General features: G+C 41.7%; 1 protein-coding gene across 4 annotated transcripts in view; it reads right to left on the reverse strand.

The window, feature by feature from the left end:
* LOC112560465 (homeodomain-interacting protein kinase 2-like) overlaps window positions 1–9,410 on the reverse strand; it is a 40,512-nt gene extending 31,102 nt beyond the window's left edge. For all 4 annotated transcript variants that reach the window (XM_025232339.1, XM_025232337.1, XM_025232338.1 and 1 more), the window contains exons 1-2: window positions 9,103–9,410; window positions 5,911–6,956 (exon numbers count right to left, since the gene is read on the reverse strand). In XM_025232339.1, coding sequence (XP_025088124.1) covers window positions 5,911–6,941 — 1,031 coding nt within the window. In that variant the 5' untranslated portion in view covers window positions 6,942–6,956; window positions 9,103–9,410. The remainder of the gene's footprint in view (window positions 1–5,910; window positions 6,957–9,102) is intronic.
* Window positions 9,411–24,034: the final 14,624 nt, after the last annotated feature.

Below are 24,034 nucleotides of genomic sequence, written 5' to 3' on the forward strand. Positions count from 1 at the left end.
AACCACCATATTCTGGCCCATAAGATTTTAGATCATGCCCAGTATGGCCCTCGGGCGAGGAAAGGTTGGGGACCACTGACATACAGGATTCACATCTTATCTTAGTCCAAAATTTTTATTCTGTGACGATATGAAAGCAATTTTTGGCCAGGTACAAGCAATATGCTATACCAAGATGTGCTTACTGAGATGTTTACTACTACATACACTAGTACCAGGAAAGTGATAGAAGCTCCAACACTTGTAGAAACTCTAGGAGACCTTCATGTGCTTCACTTTAATCTGAAGGGCACCTGAAGCAGACATGAAACCCTGAGTGACAGCCCTGAAGTAATCAAAAGCTGGCAAAGACTATCAACCATGCTCACAGGGGTTCTCCCCTTGTGCCTGGAACATCGATCACTAGGCTACCTCCATTAAGGCAGTGGGAAAGTAAATCAGCCTACCCAGGCTGGGCACAGAATCTCCTTCTGCCTTGAGGAAGGGAGGGGGGTTGTACTTGTTCTTTGTACAGCTCCACAGGCAAGCTTTCTCTACCTTAGGGCAAGCATGAACTTTGAAGAGGTTTCTCCGTCTGATTATCCCAACCTCAGACAAAGTCTCACCAATCCAAACCACCCTACCTCATTTTCTTTCATGCTGCTTGAGACCTCCACAGGCTTTTCTGCCGAATTTCAACATACAGTCTCTCCCTTCTACAGAAAATGTAATGACTCCAAGTTACATTAGGCCTGAAAGGTTGCTATTTTTTGACTGAGAAAAGACTGACTTCTTTCAATTATTCAGTTAGATGCCAGGCAGAGAGGAGACCCCAAAAAAAAAAATACTTTCTCACCCTGTAACCAAGAGACTTGTAAACATGTCTAGATTCTTAGTCCCTTTGTCAGATCTGTACGCTTCAAGACTGTACAACCCGCTGACCAGTTGTCACACTTTCCAGCCTTATAAATTTTCATCATACATGTTCTATTTCCTTTCCTATGCGAAATCTCTTTATCCAGATACTGTGTCTTCCCCAAAACGTGCTCTCTTTATAAGAGGGGGGAAAAGATTAATCAGCCAGACAAAACCATGTGACTGATAATACCTTTAGCTCCTGAGGATGGAGAGGGATGGGGTTGATAAAAGATGGGTCTAGCCTGCTACAAGCTCCTCCTACAAACTGTGCAGAATGTCGCCTTGTGGGAGCAACTGCACAATCACCTTTACTAGCTTTTGGGCAATCTTGCCAGCAAAATGCATTACTTTAGTATTACTTCAAGATCACACTGTGCTGATTTGTAACATATTATTATTTTACATCTGGACATTACAAAATAGAACATCTCAGCTGCTAAAAAGTTGTAGCAGATGCTACACAATAAGAGATATAATCCTAAATACAAATGCCATAGTTTTTTTGGGTTTTTTTAATAATTAGGAACAGGTACCGGCAAGAAATGCAAAAGCCACGAGAAAATCTGGTGGCAGACGAGCCAGGCTAATGAGAAAGACATCAGGGAAAGTGCAAGAGTCAGAGAATAAAAGAAAGGGGTAAGGACGCACAACTGGGAATTGTATTTGCCCCTTACCCAACAAGCCAACCTCTTCAATCCTTAACCAGTCACTTCTCAAGCCCAGCTAACAGTAGCTGCCATTTACCAGACCACTCAATCACCTTTTCATTCTTTCACCTGTGCTAAAACCTCTTCACCTCTGTTATTTAACGTCATTTCAACATGTGAAAATGGACCTGCTGGGTAGTATAGAAAACAATGGAATTAAAACTGGACTAAGGCAGCAGATTGTAAGAGAAGAAATTTGGCTGTTCCCACCAACAACCTCACATTTGATAATAAGTCTCAGGTTATCTGGTTTTGTGTGTATTACTGTGCTAACATACTCTATTGACTAGCAAGATCAAAACTTAAACAAAATCAAATTTTGCAAGGACTCCCAGTGATGACCTGTCCTGACAGAACTACTATTGTTATAAATCAGTGTCTCCACGGCAAGTGAGGAATCAACAAATTCTAGTCTACCAAAACTACTAAAAATACAAAGAAATCAAACACAAAATTGTTTCCTAAAGCTATCTTCTGAAAGAAGCATTGTCAAAATTCTGATTTTAAAGCAAGAAGAATTACAACTATGTAAAATTCTTGCACATTCACATAAAAACTAAATGAACTCCAAAGCCACCAAAATCTGATCTCTATTCTGCAGCATGGCTACGTTCTTACCAACATAATAATACTAACATAAGAACAATAGACTTCAGCATACAAAAATGTGCATCTTACAAAACTATAGGGATGAGAACTGGCTGAAAGTTTCTAAAATTGGCTGTAGCTTAAACTGAATGACCTATCACAGAATGATCAAACCAACCAGTGTACCACTACTATGACCAATTTTTTTTTAAGGAGAAAAAGCTTGTTTTTATATAAACTGGAGTTTATGTTTTGAAACAGCAGATGGATGCATACACTCAGAAACCTAACACTGAAGCTTTCACAGTCACATGACATTAAGGGAAGAATTGCATCATATAAAATACCTGCATGTCACATGATATATAATATATGCACATCTCTTAAAAAATATGTAACACTAAAAAGCTGTTGTTTCAAGGCGGTTTTTCTGAGCACTGAAAAAATTCCTTGAGAGTTGATGGTGATTTAAAGCAATAAGAATAAACTGCACAATATTTTAATCGCTTTATACAGTTCTTTGTAGCATGTGCTCTATGGTGAATAGAAACAGCCGCTCGGGACTGATTTTATGACAAATTGTAATCTGGAACAAATTCTTGAAAAACAAACTTACACAATATTATTTTGACTAATGCAAAAAAATCTGATAGTATGCAATCAATGGTGCATTGTGACTTTACAATTGCTTAATAACTGACATTTCGTAAATTTCCAATGTACCAGACATATTCCAATTACTACAGCTCCAAAAGAAATTAGCTCCCAATGACTGGTCAGAAGGAGTCAAAAGTGGCACAACTAACTGCTTGTGTGCAAACCATTCCAGTAATTTTAGAAGTTGCTCAAAGAAACAAAATGATGTTTGCAGAATTTTTTTTTTAGTAGTAGTAGTAGGCTACCTGAACTCGGCCGTGGCTTGTGTCGAGACTAATATGAACAGTAATATTTCTTCTCGTAGTCTGTGGGGGTCATGTATTATTGTGCAAGTGTGTGAGCGAGCATTCATACATACCTGCTTGCATTTATATTATGGTATCTATGGCAACTCTGAAATACCTGGGTAGTGTATAGTGCATGTGAAAAAAAGGGAATGAGGGAGAGAGTGAGAGTGTAACTGCATGTGTATATGTGTATGTGGAAGACATAACATTTTAGGGTGTACAAACAATAGTGCAAATAGTGGCATCTGCAAGTGAGTGTGATTGGCATTTATCAAGTAAGTGGTGGTCGTTATCAAGTTAAATTCCTAGTGCAATATCACTTGGCAAATAAATGAATTCTTTCTTTCTTTTTTTTCTTCTTCTTCTTCATTTTTGGTGGCATATGCCGACTGTTTTTTTCTGAAAATGTAAAAAGTTTTGGCAGAAAATCACTGATTGGTAGACAATCGTAATAGCTGACAATTTAGTGCTGAAGCTGCTAAAGATGGCTACGATAAAAAGTGTACATATGGAATATGTACAGAACCTTGATCAAACATATAAACCGAATTCCTATCTCAAAACAAAGCTTTCCTATGTAGTGGGAGAGATCAAGTTAGACCACTTGAACCCACACAGCTGCTTCCGCCAGCAGCCTTTTCAACCATCCAATGAAGCTCCTGAACACAACCAGTAGCACTCTACATCCATTGTGTGCTCTTCTCATACAACTGTTATCAGGCCTTGACAATCAGTCCCATATTGCCCCCAGTTTTCTAACAGTAGTTAGGAAACAGAAAATGTGTCTACAATTCTGAGAAGTAATGGTGCTCATTGAAATTAGAATAAGTTAACATTTTGCAGATCATAGCTGAGAAAAAGGCTTCAAATGATTATCCCACAAGTGTACAAAGAATTAACAAGACATAGTCTCTGCACATAAATAACTGGAGTATACCAAAACAACTTTCATTTCAGAGGATGTACTATCATGAAATATAACACACCTACAATTTTTACCAAGCCAAAATAAAAGAAGCCACTGCACTCACCCTGACTTTTACTCAGCCCACACACACTGAGTGATGAAAAATACTCTTATACCCATCCCTTCTTTCCCCCTCAAAAAAAGTCTGGTACCAGTAGCACTTTCATGCAACTTAAAGTAATTAATGAGACAGTTTTTTTCCTATGAAAAAATGTGACATGAAAATTAAAAAAAGATTTTTACACACCCTGCAGCAAAGTAAAAGTTAAACACCAAACCTTATAACAGAAAAAAAGCCAAATCCATTTATATATATTTAAATACGTTCATGCTAGAAATGGATTACTCAATGCCAACAAATCCATTTATAAACAGCTTTTAGATCTGTATAATCGAAATTTTGCCTCAATGCAATTTCTGTTAAACAAAAATGTAGCCGTTGTTTTTATATACTTAAAAATTGAACAGCAGAATAATAAACACCAGAAATTATGGAAATTCAAAAATAAATTAGGATATAAATTTAGATGTTGCTATCAAAATGTCTGAATAAGCATGCATAAAGTCAAAGACCAAACTTTCTTATCTTAGGAACTTTCAAGCACAGAAACTAGTAATGAATATAAGCCGACATCTACTGAACACCACATATCTGCTGCTCAAGTTCTTAACTTAGGTCTCACAGATTGCGAACACAGCAGTTATGAAACAAGGCAACCCCTTCCTGCTGACCTCCATATTTTCTCCCCTAACAACCAACTTGTTATCTGAAATTAGAACTGTTTAAAGACACTATTCCAGAAATCTTGCAGCTCAAAGACAACAAAAGTTCATTTATGACTACTCATTTTGTATTCAACATTTAAAATGCACTTATGTTTTCATCAACCCCAGGGTTGTTTGCAAAAAAAAAAGGAAAGCCCCATCAGTTTATGAAATATTGAAAGAATGAAAACTATCACATAAATGGTTTGGGACTAACAGTGATAAAAGTTGCTTCAACAAAAATAATGAAAGCCTATAATAACTTACAATACTGCTAATTCTTAGAACACGAAGTGAGTGTTGGAAACCACATAGCAGCCAACCCCCCCAAAAAAAAAATCTGAGAAAATATTCAAAGATACTGCTGAAATATATGTTTACATATATATAAAAATGGGTCTTTTTCAAAACTTTGCACAGAACCATGTATCTTTTTGCAGAGAATGTACAGCAAGTCTAGATAACAAGATATGGTCAGGGATCACAGCCCACCTCCCCACATTATATACCACTAGCGCTGTAAACAACAGCTGCTTGATGTGGCAGATATGCAATATAAACCAAAAGCAAATTTTTTTTTTCCCATGATGACTGGACTGGTGGTATTGTACACCCCAACTAGCTAACTGTGCATAGAAATCATGACAACATGATATCAGCTGTCCAGCACAAAAAACTAAAGTCCAAACAGTGCAGAACATTTAATTGGACTCTTTGGCCTCCTTGAGCAGTCACTACAATGGAGCAGGCAAAACATTTAAAATAAACAAGGCCACTGGATACAAGTGCACATATGAAAACCCAACAAGAAGTCAGCCAATAATATCTTAATGATGGGATAAAATAGTCCCAGAACAGTAAAGAGGGGGTGGGTGGGGAAGGTAACACCCTCTGGAGTCAAAGACACCACTTGATAACTCTAGGTTAACTCTTTATTATTATTATTTTTTATTAACCCTATTTTAACTCTTATCTTTGCTTTTTACTAATAAGTACTGGCATTTATAATCACAACAAATCAATTTATACTACATATACTGACCTGTAGTAACGCGACTGAAGGTAGGTGGAGCACATAGCCTTGGAAACATGACTGGCTGAGCCAAAGTCAATGACCTTGACCCTGTAAGGGAAACGGACAGGATCAACCAGCATGATGTTCTCGGGCTTGAGGTCAGCATGGATCAAACCAAGCTGCTTCAGTTTGCGCAGGGCTGTCAGCACCTGCTGCGTGATTGGACGGATGTACTTCAAAGGTAATGGCTGAAACTTATTTTGCTTGAGGAAGTCATACAGGTTCTGCTCAAGCATCTCAAATACCAGGCAAGTGTGATTTTTGTGCTGGAAGCACTCGAAGGCCCGCACAAAATTGTAATCATCTGCATTTTCCTGGCTGAGCCGTGATAGGATGGAAACCTCAATCTGACCCTGACGGGCATAGGAAGGGTGGTTTTTAAGAATCTTGATGGCCACAATCTCATTGGTGCCCTTTTTCCAGCACTTGCACACCTGCCCGAATGTGCCTCTGCCCAAAAACTCAAGCACTTCATAGGCATTGGTCATAGAGTACAGCACCTCATGCTGCACAAGCTGATAGTCCCCTTCACTGTTGGACGAGCTGGTGGTTGTGTTTTTGGAGGTCGTCGTCGCTGCAGCTGTGTTTGCTGTCGCCGTAGTGGTCGTCGTGGTGCTTTCATCCTCACTGGAGATGGCGTGGGCCTCAGTCAACTGCATGGGGGCAGATACATTCAGTTCATCAATTTTACGTTTAATGCCACCCCGCTGGTGGCTACTGGAGGAGGCCAGGATCTTCTGATTTGCTGACGCTGCTGAGTGGTGACTGTTGCTAATGAAAGTCTGATGGCGCAGCCCCTCAAAATCTGAGAACTCATTCCCATTATGGGCATGCGAATACAAAGATTGTTGTGAGCTGACGGCGTGGTCATGTAAAAGAAAAGGAGAGGCTATTCTGCCCGGAACTACATGCTGCTTCAAGGAGCCAGCCTCTAACTTAATTTTCTTAAAGTTGCTGAACGCGCTCACAGTTGCGTAGTTTTGAGGGGCTTCTTGCATCAGTATGTTCAATTTCTGAAACAGAAAAATCCCTATGTTACAATCTTTATCATCCAAAACTGTTTTGGGAAAAATGATACAAGGACTTTTTTTTTTTTTGCGAGAAGAAGTGAAATTCAATTTCTGTCAATAACAACACCGTGTGTCTAAGAAATGTTTCAGTACTTGTGTTAAGCCTAACCAGTTGTGGACTACATGTTACCACCCTGTGATGCATGCATATGCCTCCCCTTCATCTTCCACACAGTAGTTCAGTTTTTACTCCTTTTTGTTCAACAAATAAAGCAGAACCTATTTATTTATGTTTATGTACAAATGCAAACTGTAAATCATGTTTTATAAACTCATAGCCAATGTTACTACATCACAGATTATTTTTCACATGACACTAAAATAATTATGGATTTTGACAGATTAAAAAAGACAAAACAATAAAACATTCATCTATGCATGGCTGCATAAAATTAACTATTTTGCCTTGACTGCAAAGCTTACAGTGATAAGCCTTCTTTACTGCCATTGACACAGGGCATATGACAGGAAACGACAAAATATGCTGAAATATAGGGTGAAATATATGTCAGCATATTTTGTATATCATGTTTCAAAATAGAAAATATTTTAAGACACAAGCTAATTTATTCATTCTATAGAAAAGTGCATATGTATATGTGCAAATGGTTGTGTGAAGCACTTATGTCATATGCATGAATCATAGCACAAAGCCATATTGCAGCCCCTTTATAAAATCTGACAGAACTACAGAAACATTTCTGAGAGACTTTGGTTACAGCTTAATATTATCACAACACACTGTTAATTAAATCTAAGGCTTACCTATATACACTAGTTACCCACCCCTTAAGTTTGGAAAATCTTTCAAGACCTCCAGTACCAGCCACAGATAAGGTTTTGCTAATCTCAAACTGTTAGCCCTAAAATACATTAACCAAGAACTGTCCAACCCACATATATAATTTATCTAGATTCTTAGTATTCGATCTTCTATTTTAAAATAACTCATAAACTGCTTTTTAATTGAGACCAATTTTATAGCTACATGATTTACAGACTGCATAACTTTAGATTGTTGATGGTAAAACAAAATAGCAATGCTAATTGTTCCACTGGTTTTATGACAAGTAGATTTACTACAACGTAAGCAAACTCTTGTAGAATTATGAAATGTTATAATTATTAATATTAAATATGTTAATATTCTAAATTAATAATACAAATGCTGATGCATACCGATACACTAATACACACTTAAAAGATCAGTTCACCACAATGTTTTCAGAAAAGATGTATGTGTCTAACATTTGATAAACATTATATTAGCAAAAAATATTTCAATGCAGTAATAAAGTAAACAGTCTGCACTGTCAACTGGCATGTCAAACTATTCCAGATGAACATTACAACTGATAATTTCTAAAACTTGACTCTTGACATTTTCTACTTGTCAAACTCTCCAGAAAGTTATGGCAATATCACACAAAAAAATGTCAACAAAGTACTGCACTACCTTTACAGTTACAGTGTGCCATTAGATTGATTCTGCCATTGCCCTGCCTGTATTTTGTCTCACAGCAGTGAACATTGACTGCTCTAGCCACTGGAACGTCAATGGCGACTTTCAACATTGCTTTAAATAATACAAGCAAGAAACTTGCGTATCATAATATAGATTTCACCTGTATTCTATCAATCCGACAAGCAGCTGACACACCCTATGTAGTATGCATTTATCCTCTCCCATGTAAAATCAAGGCCGTCAGCTGTTTCACTCTTGGAAGTCAACCCCATTGCGACAGCTAGGACACGCTGATTTCAAGCGTCAATAGCGACTCAACTCTAAAGTACATACATTTCGTCCCATAGTCTGCCAAAAGTGAAAATGAATGCACAAAATCTCATGCCACTGCGAAAACAGCATTCTGACGTAAACAACATGCCCTTTCTCGGCTGTGGCTTGGCTTGAGAGGGAACTGGCGCAATCGCGTCGCTAGGCTGTGTGTGGTTGGGGGCCTCTTTGCCGAGACATGCCGACCAAAAAGACCAGAAAATTCACAACATACGTATAAACTATACAAGATTAACTCAATAAATCCCGAAATAGTACCGACTATACTGAAAACTACTAGTGGTAGCAACTTACCTTTGAAGATCTGACGGTTCTAAAGGGGTAACAGAGCCGTCATCAGGAATGTTTTTGCTGTGTCTCGCTTCTTGCACAAAGGTTTTCGGCCATGACCTCTCGAAACCACTAAAATTTTCTTGATGTCCTACACGTGTCGCGTTTTTCCTTCTGTTTTATCCAATGAAATGAAGTCCCCCTTTTCTCTTGTAACATTGGTGACTGACTGAAGTACAGCAAACCCCCGAAATAAATGGCTCGTTGAGAGCCAGTACTAACAACGCAACATGTCGGGCTGAAGGGGGAGAGCCTTCAACCCTATAGTGTGGCTCAACAGGAAAAGACACTCGTTTACAAAAATAATTTATACATGAGTGTAATATTTCACCTAAATACTCTCAAGTTAAAAAAACAAACACAACATATATCTTTTTGATATATAGTGTCTAAGTAGACAACTCAACATTTTCTATTTTTGTTATTCAGACAAAATATTTTTTCTAAATTCCGAGCTGTTCCTTTCTAGTTTACAGGTCACGTGACGTTTCAGCGCGCAGGCCAAGAGGCGGAAATATCCACCAATGAGGATGCGAAACACGAATTTACAGGACATGGCTGTTTGCGAAAATCGAAGAGCGGCGTTTACTGAAAGTTTTGGGTGACTGGTGAACGCAGGAGAGAAGTATTGTGTTAGTCCCTTAACATGCTGTACTTGTAAACATATATTAGATGTACATCAAATTGTCCTTCGTTTCTTGTTCTGTTGGACGTGACTCAACTGACTGGGACTGATGGAGTCATGATAACGCAAATCACAAACTTTTCCGTCCGACTCTTTAGCCGGGAAATGAATTGAGAACCATCATTCAAACCTAGCTCCGAAAAGTTGTACATCGTTACCATCTATAACACTAAAAGCTATGAAAGTTGATTGTGACAGGCTGAACAGTTACCCAAATTGCTGTGACCGCAATGTTAATTAGCACGTCCACGTAATTTCCATTGCTGATTAGGCTCAGACTAGGAGTACATATTAAACGCGATCTAGATCGCAGAACATATTATTCGTATGATGAGAACAGGATGTCTGTCGTATTAACTCGATCATTTTGGCGCCAATGTAGTTTTCCTTACGGGAAAATGTGGTGGATGTTGCGCACTTTACCATACGGTGACGTCCCCAGGACATGATTTGCCATTGATATATTCGTCTACGGTCACTACAGACAAAATTATAGCAGGTATCAGATATATACTTAATCATATTGTTTCCCATAGTTACTAGCTACAGATCTGCTCACTACTGTGCCAAAGAGCGGCTTTTTTTTTTCTCCTTTAGATGCTTATTTCATAGACTTACACTGCGTTCTATGTACTGTATTTGCGTGTACAATATACAAGGTTTGGAACGGAAGAAATTTTCGAACTACGTTATCTGTCTCAACATATCTACAGGGAACATCCTCGCATCTTAATTAGCGTGCTAATGGTAATGAATACTGCGAACCGTAAACTGCTTGTAATTAGCTCTTATCTCACAAAGAAACTGCAAAGCTCGCGAAAAGTCTGGTCATGTGGTAGGCTTGATTACGGGCAACGAACCTACACATCCGGCTCGCGATGAACGCGAAGAGGAGCAAACAATGCACCGTGAAAAAAAAAAAGAACTCGTCGAAAGCATAAAATATGTAATGAAATAAATTTTACATATCACATTATGTGCATGCACATGCGAATGACCTATCAAAGCTGCGTTATATGAATCGCAGCTATTTTAGGCACACGCGCCTGCAGCAATCACACGCGCGCGATATTTTTAGAACCTTCCTATGTTTTTCAGAGTATTTCTGTCTCAAAGTTGTTTTTGGTCGATATTCACATCGAACCCGGATAGAGCGGATATTGGACCCGATGCACTTCGATCAGGGAACTGACTGATTTTATTCGTTCTCTCCCGAGAATGTTGTACTCAATACAGCTTTATTGATCCCCAGGGGCAATTCAGTCCATTCCGAGTCACTTAAATGTATAAAGCTATTAATTAGTCCCATCATCTTGGCGGATGACCGTACAGAAACACAGCCCGCCCTGACTTTGAGCACATGAAATACTAGAGTCAACAGAAGAAAGGTGAGACGAACTGAGTGGTCTAACCTAGACGTAGGCAGGTCCCGGGGGGTTGGGGGAGACCGGGAGTGAGGCAGTTCGCATCACGTCTTGCACCCTCCTTTGTTAGGATTTTATTTTTAGACTCCGCGAAATCCTTCCCCCGCTCGCCGGCGGTCTGCACACACCCTTGATCGCTGTCCTTCCTTCTGCGGCTACCCTCCCACGAGCACATGCTCTGCAGCCTCTCCCCTCCCCAACCCCCACACTCACTCCCTAGCGCCGCGTAAGGTATTTGTTATCATCCTTTCCGTCGTTAGCCGCCGCGGTAATCCTTTCTTTTAAAAGTCGGCCTTCCGTGGAGACATTAAGATTCAATCTCTAGCCCCCTTCCTCTCACCCCAAGAGACCTTAGAGGAAGGGCATTCGACATCTTTGTTATTGAAAAAGAGAACCACGCGTTTTCTCTCTCTCTCTCGCGCGCACACACACACACACGCGCGCTTGTCTAATTTCTTAGAACGACTGGCGAGTCGTCCATCAGCATCATGTGCTAAAGAGAGACAGGCAGGCAGAGGGTGAGCAGACAGGCATACAGACAGTTATGTACGCTGACACATGGTCTGATAGAATTAAGATGGCAGACTGATGACCAGGAGAGTGCAACTACAGACTGTGTCCACTTTACAATGGTAGACAAGAGAACAGATAACATGGATAGTGGGAGGAAAACACCCGAGGGAAGTAGGGGTGGAAGTACTGTATGAGTCGGGGAGTGGAGGGGGGGGGTGACACATCTTGACGGCCCTCATCACAGCTACCAACTGTACAGCCGCCATTATCACATGTACAGTCACCACGATCGCCCACATGTACAGCCGCCACTCCACAGACTGCTCACAACCCTCAGCCAAGGAGGCGGCAGGTCGCGCATGGCGCCTGCCTTCTCGTGACGTCTATGACTAGGTTGCAAACTACGTACAGGGCAAAATTATTGTGTGTTTGATATGTGATGTGCACCGAACTTGACAGATTTAACACTAACGTGCCTGGAGCACGGTGCACTAAAGGCAAAAAGGTGAGAGAGAGAAGTTTTGCTCCTCCCGACTATAACTATAGCAACAATGGTCACATTTAGCGGTGGTGTTTACAGCACATGCACTCCAGTGCTCTATTTATTCGTTAGCAAATAAGGTTACACAGTGTAAGAACAAAATAGAAAATTAACAGTTGGGTGTTAATACCTACACCGCTGCCAATCCTTTGTTAATTACTTATCTTGTTGTTGTCTAGATCCTCTTGTATGTATAAATAAAAAAAAATCGGAGTTTTTAATGCTTTCTTTTTTCTCATTGCTTAGCGTCGATGGGGACATACATTTTCATCTAAACAATGTTACCGCCACCATTTCTGGTCCAAGTGTGAAAAAGGGCGCGAATTTGTGATTAGTCATTTGAGAGAGTGCTTGAGTTTGTGTGGCTGAATGTATGTTAGATTGTGAGTACGCGGGCGCGTAAGGGGGGGTGGGGGTGGAGTGGTGAGGTAAGTTTGATATCCGGATGAATGAATGGATGCGTCGGTGGGTGAGTGACCGAGGACAAAGGGTTGACGTAACCATTTGAAAAGTAGAGACAATTGACCCGATATCATCTGTTATGTGGACCCTCATGAAGAGAACTCATATGCTGCATGGGATGAGACGAACCTGATACTGTCATCTGTAGACGATGCAGAGGAGGAACATTTTGTCTGTGGAGACATAACTGTGTAAAATGTTTTCATCGCCTGATAATTCTAATTAGGGACTCTGAGTGGATATTTAGTGAAAGAAAGCGGAAGAGGATATAAAATGGAGAAGAAAGAATGCCCACCATGTTTTTATTTGGGCTTTTTCGTGAGTGTGTGATAAAGAGCAAAGATTATCAAGCACAATGGCAAATACTAAGCGACTATGTATACCTCAGCTACAAGACACTCTGGCTCAGATGGTCCTTACCGAGGACAGGTCATGAACTCATGACTATAGTCATTGTCCAGGGTAGAGACCGTCCCCCCTACCACCACCACCACAATGGATAAGGTCAAGTGGTATGAGCAAAGACAATATATCTGCCTTTACCTTCATGCGACATGACTTTGACGTACAGGCAAACTTTCGGTAGTCTTGACTGAGAAAATAGCGTAAGGTTAAGGGTTGGGTTGCATGGACATTGGTATGACCATACATAAAATGCCCATAAATTGTAAGAGGATGAACGTATCCTATGGGAACTAAAATATTCGCGCGATGCACGACCTCATGCCATCTCGCCCAGGCTCGCACTGACGCAAAGCGGATTATCTTTGCAATTATGGTTGAACTGGTCTCCACATCGACCATACCCGCTGGCAGAACCATCTGAGCCTTCTTCGTTTAGTGGAACATGTGACTATATGACCCTTTTAAGCCTTTGCCTCCTCCAAAAAGCTATTGTCTGCATTTGTTCTGTCCTGTCTGGGCTACTGCAACTTGATCCAAGTTTGTTAGTATTCCTAGTTGCCTGCATGACAAACTACAAAGGGCTGAAAATAACACCGCTCACGTTGTCTTCGCTATACTGACGATGCCATGTCACTTTGTAAACTGCTCTGTCTGCCAGCTCGTGTTCGCTCCAGCTACAAATCCACGCTGTGCTATAATTTCCTTCGTGGTCTGGCCCCGGGATACACGTCTGAGATGCTGAAGCCTTACCACCCACTTCTGTCACTACGGACATGTGCCTCGTATCAGACGACAGACCTCTGAGAGCCGCTCCTTTTCCTTCTCTGGCCCCAGTGAATTCATTGCCTCCTACTTCGTACAGTGACCGTCTTCGACGCCTTCAGGGCTCGCCACTTTCGTAAATAGCTCCTGTTACTGATGTCCTCCTTTTCCCATCTTCTCTCCTTTCCTCTCTCTTTTCTCCTTTCTTCCTTTCCTACATTGTTTTGCAGTTGACAACGCTTTTCAGTTGTTATTGACTAACGACAACGCTGTTTCTCGTGTAAGTTCTCCATTGACAAACGTTTATTTTTCCTCTTCGGATCATTGAGTTTGGAAGAAGATTCTTTGCGCTGTTGGTGCGCTATCAATAAATATATAAAGCACCTCTTTCCCTTTTACCTTCGGCATTATATGTAATCATCTCAGTTACCTGTCAGTAATGAAATGATGGATTCCCCTCTGTGTGCATGCATGCGCATGTATTCTACAGAACCTGCGTGCGCAGTCTTGATCCAAATATCACCTGACGTGACAGTCATTGTCGTTTTGAGAGTTTTTCAAGGCTATGAGTTACTGATCTGGAAGTAGCCATGCATGGACAAGCGAAGAGCAAAAGCATTCCAAAAGCTAGTCCACGGTCCACAGACTGCTCGTCGTCCAAGGTTTTCCGGAAACGAACGAAAAGATGATGTCACACAGCGTCACGGTGTCTCCTGTCTTCTTCAGTCGAAAACTCGTCAGCGAGAAGAAATATTTGACGAAAGGAAAACATACAGCGAAAACTATACTAGGTCTGTTGTATGTTGCACTTTTGAAAGAAAAAAAAAAGGCTCCCTTAGTTTTAAAAATTGGTTTACTAGCTGCAAAGCTTTTTATTTTCTGTCATTTTATTTTAGTCATTTCTGGTTTTTGGTTTTCCAAACGGCGACAGTATACTTGATTACCCGCATATATTGGTTACCCGCGGGCTTATTTTGTCGGGCACTGCATGACTCGTGGACACTTGCCTGCCTCCGTATGGGGCATTCTTTTCACCCCCATCATTCGAGGCCTACGGGCTTTTTCACTGCAATTACCGATAAAGCGTTTTACTGAGTGAATGATGGAGAAAATAGTCCGTACCGAAGCTATGAAACGACCCTCTGATTCACTCTTTTATTAAAGGGGCTTGGGGTGCAAAACAGGGAGAGAGAAAGACGGAAGTTTCAGGTATTTGTGTGCAAAATAGCGGTAGAAGGTGAATGGACAGTTAAACAACAAGTAAAGATGGACAGGTGTGTCGTGCGCGTCCGTGATATCTGTTCACTGCCATTAAATAAAGTCTTATGTTTCACAGTTTGTTTTCCAGCCAGTGGTTGAGGGTTTGTACTTTTTTCAGCTCGCGTAAAATGCTTAATGTGGTTGTCATCCAGAACCCTAAACCCACGGGTATGGGCTTACACGGCTTACCCGATTCAAGTCTATGGAAGCTCCAATGAGAATTAATTGTTTATAATTATGCAGACAACTTGCTTAACAAGCAGCTGCTATAATCTAATTGGAAAACAAGGAAAAGAAACAAGGAAAGACGTGTCAGACCATAATCGGATAAACGATTGGACCCACCCCCAGAGCAAAACACACTCGCACGTCACTCACTCCACACATGCTTTACAATCCCAGGAAACGAGATTAAGCTCTAGTCAACCAGGAAAGCTCTCCTCTCTTTCTTTCTCTTCATATCACCGATCATTGGTGTGTGTACTTCTTACATTCAAATCTTTCTGAACTGTAGTCGGATAATACTGTACCTTTACGTATATCATTGAACAAGTAACTGTGCAAGAACTGCACAGTACAGACCTCTGTACAATACACGTGTCTGTACATTTGTACGCACACGGAAAACGTGTTCTGCTTTGCGTTCTGCATGATCGAGCCTTCTACTTTACACAGTTCCATCATACTTATAGCTTCATATTACCCAACATCTTCAGTCTCGCGATACTTACATCTTCTCAATATCGCTGTATTTTCATCTTCATAGACTCACCCACCCACCCCGTCCCATACACCATAGACCCAACACACAGCTCCTCAGTCCAACCATACTTACATCTTCACAGTTGTTCATGTCTGGCGTTCTGCCGCTGGACGTCACACGAGAACCAGTGCTCCAACTCTCAAGATAATTAGCATCTGTCCTGCAGCCGGGAGCGAGGCTGTCCTCCATCGCAGGAAAGTTCCACGCTGATCAGCTACACTCCGCATCACAGCACGCAGGCAGTCAGCACTTCACATCTGTGCTCCGTGAGACGGAAGTCCAAGTATTGTCCTCCAAAGCTGCACTCAGAAGCCAACACAATACGCGCTAATGACATTAGCCGCCACAGATGAGTCTTCTGTACAAGTTTTCTGGCGGCAACAGCAGTAGACGGCTACCTCCCGAACGCAGGGAAAACACGAACTGATGATCACAAGGCAGCGGCAGAATTTTACCTACCTTATGCAAAACGGTCTGAGAGTCCATCCACCCGACATCCTCCAGTTCTCTCGTCTCTTACGTATCTCCCCGTGTTATCTGAGGGAGACGCTGATTCAAAAAAGGTCTGTGCCCACTAGAGAATACGACCCGTGGACGATAGAGGCGACAGTACATGGACTTACGACTTGACACGACAACACACACACACCTGTCAGGCAAAGCCTCAGGGCTTTCTTTCCTTCGGTATGTTACCTCCCGTCTCCCCCCTACCCCGACGACTGGCTGTAGGTGACATACTCACACGGCCTAATGGTCGTTAACTCACCTTGACGCCCCGCCGACTTCCAGCCAGTCACGTGAGCACTACTGTCGCAGTTGGCGGGGGGGGGGGGGGGAGGGATGTTTGATGCTAAAGAAAACTCCCTAATCCCACCTGCCGGCGATGTCGCTGTCGCGATTTATCGGTTGAAAACGTCGTCGGCGATGTTGACACAAGATGACCTGAGAACTGGACAAAATCACCAGGTTCTCTGTCGCTCGTGTTCGTTGCTGCTGGCAGCGACACAGCAAGTATAATTATCTCCTATGTATAGGGGGATCATTATGTAATATCACTCGTGCGGTTGACGTAAGTGCTTTCACCTGCGTGGAATGGTCCGGGTGGGGATTGTGCGACAGGGAGGGTTTAAACAGGTACGTGTCAAAAGCTGTTACAACTTCCACCTGTCATCTCACTACTACCCCCGTCATCTTTTTCGCTACTACCAATCATTTCCTTTTTCTTCCGCTCTTTCTTGCTTTCTTCAGTTTGATTTTAATTTCCTCTCTTCGGTTTATTATTGACATTTAATAACATTTGATGCAATCCACATCTCCAGTTTCAAAGATGATCTTGTGCTTTTCTAATGGATAAAAATTCACAGAAAGCAAACAATACAAAAATAGACTGGCTCACTCCCTCCCTCTCCCCTCCGCTCTACCATCATAAGCATACACTGTCTCGCATCTACCTGATCAGGTTTACTATGTCTCGAGTGCTGATTATCCACCGGAATACCTGCATGGTAAGTGCACATGCAGGCAATCGCGAGAGATGGAGGCAAAAAAAAAGCCACAGTGCGGGTCCTGCACATCAAAGCTAATTGTGAACGATAACTGCCTCATTTCCTGCACCACCTACAGTCCTACACGGTGCTCGAACGGGATTAGAGTATAGTAAAGTGATATATATATATATTTCTTCCCTCCGTCCCTGAGTTTCTCACTGGTGATGAGTGAGAGAGCAACGTGATGTACCTCTTTCCCGCCTCTCACTCACACTAATATAACACACTCTAATTATCATGAATGAGTGAGAGTTCCTTCCCTCCTTTCTATCACTCACTCACACACACTATATATAATTATGTATGATAATGTAGTGTGTGAGTGAGAAAGGGAGGAAAGGATGCGTGTGTATATATAAACGTTTTTCGCTCACCCACTCACGCAATAACACAGCACACACTATATATATAATTATATATACAGAAAGAGAGACTGTGTGTGTGCAAGGACATGTATAGGTGGGTTGTTGTCTGTCTGCCAAGACCAACGCTAAGCCTCTTGCGAAGTTCTCCTCTTCGTCTCGGCGAGCCTAAACAAAGAATGTGAATAAACCGGAAGCTTTGTCGTCTCATGCCTCGTTTTAGCAGTTAACTGGAAAAAATCGTCTGCCATCAGTCCAGTAATACAAGCTCGTGGTGTGTGTGTGAATGAGAGCAAAGGAAAAAGGTTCAAAGTGTCAAAAAAGAAAATCCAAGATTTAGGTCTCTCAAGTTAAAGATGTACAAGACACTACATGACGAATAGTGTGTCGGTTTCTACCTTCTACGATTCTCCCATTTTCTTTCCCTTCGACCCTCTCTACTACTACCAAACGTCCTGATAATACTGAAAGCATTTCTTTCCGGAGCGCAGTTTTTCTGAAGACCATAATAGTAGTACCGGCTCTCCAGCAACAACAAAAACAGGAGGAGAGGTTAAAACATGTTCGCGCAAGTAGGACAGCTTTTTTTTTTTTTAAACCCGTATCTCAACGAAGGGGTTAGCCAAGCTTGGGGAAGGGCGAGCCCCTGTAGGGAGGCGCTGCTATTCGTTCTCAATTCTTCAACGACTGAGAGAGTAACAAACGACGCCGGTAAAGATTGGCACAAGCTGCGGACGACGGTGATTCAGCTATCAAGAAGCAGCCGCCATTGTTGCCAATCAAGGTTCTCGAAAAGGTTAAAGTTCGCCCCGAGTTAGCACGCTGTCGAGTGAGGGGTACTCATGGAGGTGACATTTGACCTCAGCTGACCGCCGGAGGTGGATTTGGGGAAGGGGGAAAGAATATTCCTGATCTAATCCGGTGGGCTTCGGAGAGACAAAGAAGGGATAATGATTTGAAAGAGAGGAGAAGAATGGAGTCGATCCATCGCCACTAGACCGCCCAGCGTCAGTGATCACGTAACGAGTTGACTTCTGTCGTTCTGACCGCCGCCGGTTGTACGTGTGGCAGACGACAATAGACTTCGACAGACGGCTTGTGGGGCCTCACCCCCAACCCCCCACTCGACGTGACGGTTGACCATCAGTCGGTAGATCGCTTCGTGTCACGTCACAGCAGCTGGTCAGGCTGGCTGCACGTTTCACCCTCCTCTCTTCCTCCCTTCCCCATTCCGTTTTCCTTTGTTAGTATTCCTGTTTGTTTAGATTATCTTTGTGGTCAGCTAGTGCGACGGTGCACCCGGAGCCTGGCCTTCCTTCTGTGCATCATCTACCAAGCGTGTCGTGCACCGTCATCTGCCACAACAAGCCGGTACAAAACCCACCGATTCAGGAAGTTGTCATTTTTTCGCACTATTTTTAGCGGACAACAAATTCTGCGATCCTGTTTAGAGCAATAAAGTTCGTGGGGTCTGCATTTCGTCCCATTGACAAGACCTCATTGTAAATCATAGCTTTGTATGGAAGGCTTCTGACTTATGCGCATAATACATTTACCCTCGTTTTTTGTTTTGTTTTTTTTTCTTTTCTGGCATTTTTTAAAAAGATTTTCTGTTGGAAAAGAACATCTGCACATAAAATCACATAAAATATTACAAGCACAGCAAGTGCTGTTCGTCTCACTCCCTTTGCGCTACCGATCTACATTTTTGTGTGGAAAAAAAAAACTAACGTGAGAACTTCTATACATCATGTACGTGTACAATCTTTTGAAATATGTCTGTGTGTGTGCGCGCACCCGTGCATGTGTGTGTGTGTGTGTTTGTTGGTTTTTTTTTTTCTTTCTTTCTTTCTTGTTTTTCTTGACTTGATTGAGAGAGAAAGATGTGAGCTTGGCAAAAAAAAAAAAAAAAAAAAAAAAAAAAAACCCACCTGATTATGTATGAATCTCAGGTATCGCCGTTATTGTGCAAACTCAACACACTCAGCGTCCCTTCTGACCCGCACCTAGTCTCACTTTGTCGACTGTGTGGTTATGTTGGCAAACTCGAAAATGATGGTTAAACACTGTCAGGAAACCTCGAAGGACCGACAGTGACAGATTTTCTCAACACCACAACTCCTCAGATGAGAATGTATTAAAGGAGGTTAAATACAATTTCAGATGTCCATACAGTCAATTATCAATTGTCCGCTAACTCGATCTTTAGCTATTCATTCATTAGCCATCACATTCGTTCCAATTCACCAAAGTTCATCCTCTGTTTCTCTGTAGACAGCTCTTAATGAGTATATATATATATTCTACACTTAGTTATATCCTTGCAAATGGCTTCCGTTGTGGATGTGTTAGTCTTTGTTGGTGTGGATATTCTGGCAAACTGTATGCGAATACAACAAAAAGCATCTGTAGGAGGCAGCAGTTGTCATGTTTAATCCTGTTGACCACTTACGCACGATCGGGAGGCCGACAGCTTGCTCGCGGAGACCCGAAACAGATGTGAAAATTACACAAGTGCTTTCCTTTCAAACCATCATAGCACAACATGTTACAGGTTACTGCAACCACAGCGTGTTTGAAGCTTACAGTTGCACAATGCTGCGTTACAGCTTACTGTTGCGCAATAGTTACAGCATTACAGCTTATTGATGAGCAACCAAGCGTTACAGCTTACTTGTTACACCCTGGAGCCTTGCAGCCTACCCTATACTACTACATACTATTACCCTATACTATAGTACATCACAGCTTGCTGTTAAGTCGCACATTTATTGTGTAAATAAATCACTCGAGCCAAACATTTCTCAGGGAAATGGCCGTTGATGAACTTAGGTTTCAGGCTGTATATGAAATAACGTCGACCAAACAGCTTTGTTGTCCAAATAAAGTATTTATAGTTACGAAGACAAGTCTCTCTTTCTCTCCATTCCCTGCCCAGCCATCTAACATATAGAACATCTTTAAATGGAAATATTAAAACATTTAATTTTTTTTTTTTTTTTTTACTTTTATATCATCTCGTACCAGCTATACCGATCGCATAAATCCACTCTCAAGCCAGAGCTGCATTTTGATTATGTAAACGACTTCGGGATGCTTTAATACGTTTCCGTTTTATAGTGGTTGATGTAAATACACACAAAAATCGTTTTGTACAGGATATTACAGAGAAAACAAGTAAATGTCCTTTCTGCATACATTTTACAGAGGCTGAAGCTCGTGTTCTTTTCTATTGTCCCAGATACGTAGATTTTCGTCCAGAGTATCACAAGTCATCCACACAACGAAGAACAATATCTTGTTCAAGTACTTATATGTGATAATACAGGAAGAACTAGACAACTAGAATGGTTTATTAAACACAAATGTTTTAAGATTAGAAGAGTGACAAGCGAACTTGTTTCATGTGATGTATGACTACTACCCCCTGTCCGTGTTTGCTGATGTTGTTATGCATGTCAAATGTGTTTTGAATCATGATGTCAGTACTGAGGGGTGCACAGAGAAATGCACTCAAATTATATTATTATGATAGAGATGAGAGGGGTATGAATGGACAGGTGATTGGATGAGAGGATGGATATTTTCAGCTCACCCTGTAAAAATGACAATGGCCTGAAGTGAATAAAATATTCGAGTTCGAGTTTCTCTCTCACTCACACACACACACTCGCGCTCGTTCGCGCGCGCATACATGCTGAAGGGGGGAGAGAGAAAAACAGAAAGACACTATAATTTGCAAAGGCTGAGAGCATAAACAGGTGCCTTTTATTTACTCTTCTGAAAAAAAATGTTTGCTTGGTTCTAGAGTTATGTTAACGGCGTGAGATGGAATTTTCTCTGTACATCAAAGCACCGGTAGCAACAGGTGACTACAGATATTTAACTGTTTTTCAGTCGCTGCCTCTTCTCAATCGTCTGCTTCTGTTTTCTTGCTACCGGCACATCGCAAAAATGAAGTGAATGTTAAGAATCCTACGTCTCCTGCCCCGTCTTGTACCACTACATTTCTTCATCCCGACCTCAGTTTTTTTTTTTAAATCCTGGAAAGAGAACTGCATTCCTTCAAAGAATTCTTGGTGACGAATCATGTATCAGTCTCTCTTTTTTCTCTCTCACTGCAAGCGTGTGTGCGTGTGTTGCGTTCGCTTGTGTGTGTGTGTGCAACCACTTGTACAAGCTTTATGTGAGAGAGTGAGTCCGTGCGTGTGCGTGATTACTTGTACAAGCTTTATGAGAGAGAAAGAGAGTGAGTACGTGCATAAGCGCTGCGTGGCATCTTGACCCGAAGTATTTTAAACTTATTTATCAGCACTTGGTGTCGCTGTAAGTGCCGGAAGGGCTAGCCATGTGTTTCTAGGCTTGAAAGTCGGTTTTTGCCCCATGACTGTAACATAAAACTGATTTCAGTGGAAGCAACGGTGGACAGTATAGCGGGAAAGCCGATGGAAAAGTTAGTGAGTCAAGTTCACAAGTCTCGCCTCGACTTTATTTTCTTTTAATACATATAACGGTCTGTCGTTGTTTCAGAGGGCTCCACAATTTTCAGCATCGATAGTTTCATCATAATCATCATCAGCAAAAGCAATGTGATCGACGCCCATGGAGATAATAATAAAAAAGATTACTTAGAGTAGCTAGTTTAGGTGTAACATATATGTATTACAATGCTTCTTTAAGCACGCGCGAAAACTCTCTCACACACACACACCCGCTTTTAATGATCATTTGTAGCTACTACCTATGGATGCTGAGAATATCCTTCAAATCTCAGAAGTGGGAATGAGCTGCCTGCCACACTTCATTTCCTGCCATTCATCACGGACACTCCCTATCTCCCCGCCACACAAAACCCTTCCAGTCTTCACCCGTATCCTATTTGCACCTGATTCTTGCAAGGTCACCCACCCCACACGTATGGGAAAGATACAGGGACGGAGAACTTATGATTAACCTTCAGGACAGAAATAACTTGTCCAGGGTAAAGCAAATAAACACGCACGCACGCAATCAGAGTAGAAAGATTCGGTTTGAGAAGCTGGTGGGTCAAATATTAACTGATCACTGCAAGTGCATGTAGTGCTTCGTCTCCCACCCCACCCACTACAAACCCAGGATGAAAAGGGTCGCACACTAGTCTCACTGTGTGGTGGTCGGGTATCCGCTTTCTTTGACTCCAATAAACGTCACCAGAAGCTTGTCTTTAGAATAAAGGAGTGAGAGAGAAAGAACGAGCGTGCGTGAGTGAGTGGATGGGTGGACAGACACAAACCCTCTCACCACAACGTGTTTGTCACTCCTGGAGTAGATGTTAAGAGACTTGGACTACGCAGTGGAGTAGTTGCTAATGGACTCCGACAGTCAGACTGCGCAGTGGAGTAATTGCCAAGAGACTCAGGATGCGCAACAGAGTAGTTGCTAAGAGACTGGACTACGCAGTAGGACTGAACATGAAAAAGTTTGCCGAAAAACAGCCTTACAATCACTTCCTAGACGAGTGATACCATATCACAACCACCCACTCCATCCATCCACCTCTCTGGCACAATCACAACCACTTGATCAGATTTTCTTTTGAAGGTGTGCACGTGCATTAGACTACAAATAATTATTGTTCAGCGACGAGACCCTAACATCCGCAACGGCTTCCCCCACCCATGTATAATAGATTCTTTTGGGTTAGTGACAATGTTCACGGACATAAGCTGTATAAATGATGTGTGTGCACGTGCATATGCCGGGTAAATGATACGTACTAATATACCACTAAATTATTACCGCTACGTCTGCAACATTTATTAGCTCTACTAGCGATTTCAACAATAAAAAGTAATACACGTTCTTGCTCTAACCAGATTTTATTAAATACATTTATTATGTTGGACAAATATTCAGTACTTAAAATACAGATCACCTAAAAATAACCGGGTTGGCGATGGAGATCATCTGATGGTCAAACTAGTCACCAAAACATCCCACTGACATCTCAACACCAACAGCAGCAACAACATAAAACGCGGCTAGAGTCAAGAGAGAAGTCGTCCACACGTAGGTTTTTTTATATGCTTATGTTTTGTTAATTACTTTTTATTTTCATATAAAAACCTTGACCCTGTTGAAAAGGAGGAAAATGGATATGTACTTTTTTCTACGGGGGTGTCGCTCGGCTCCG

This window comes from Pomacea canaliculata, linkage group LG3, assembly GCF_003073045.1.
Source record: "Pomacea canaliculata isolate SZHN2017 linkage group LG3, ASM307304v1, whole genome shotgun sequence".
In the NCBI taxonomy this organism is placed as follows: Eukaryota; Metazoa; Mollusca; class Gastropoda; order Architaenioglossa; family Ampullariidae; genus Pomacea; species Pomacea canaliculata.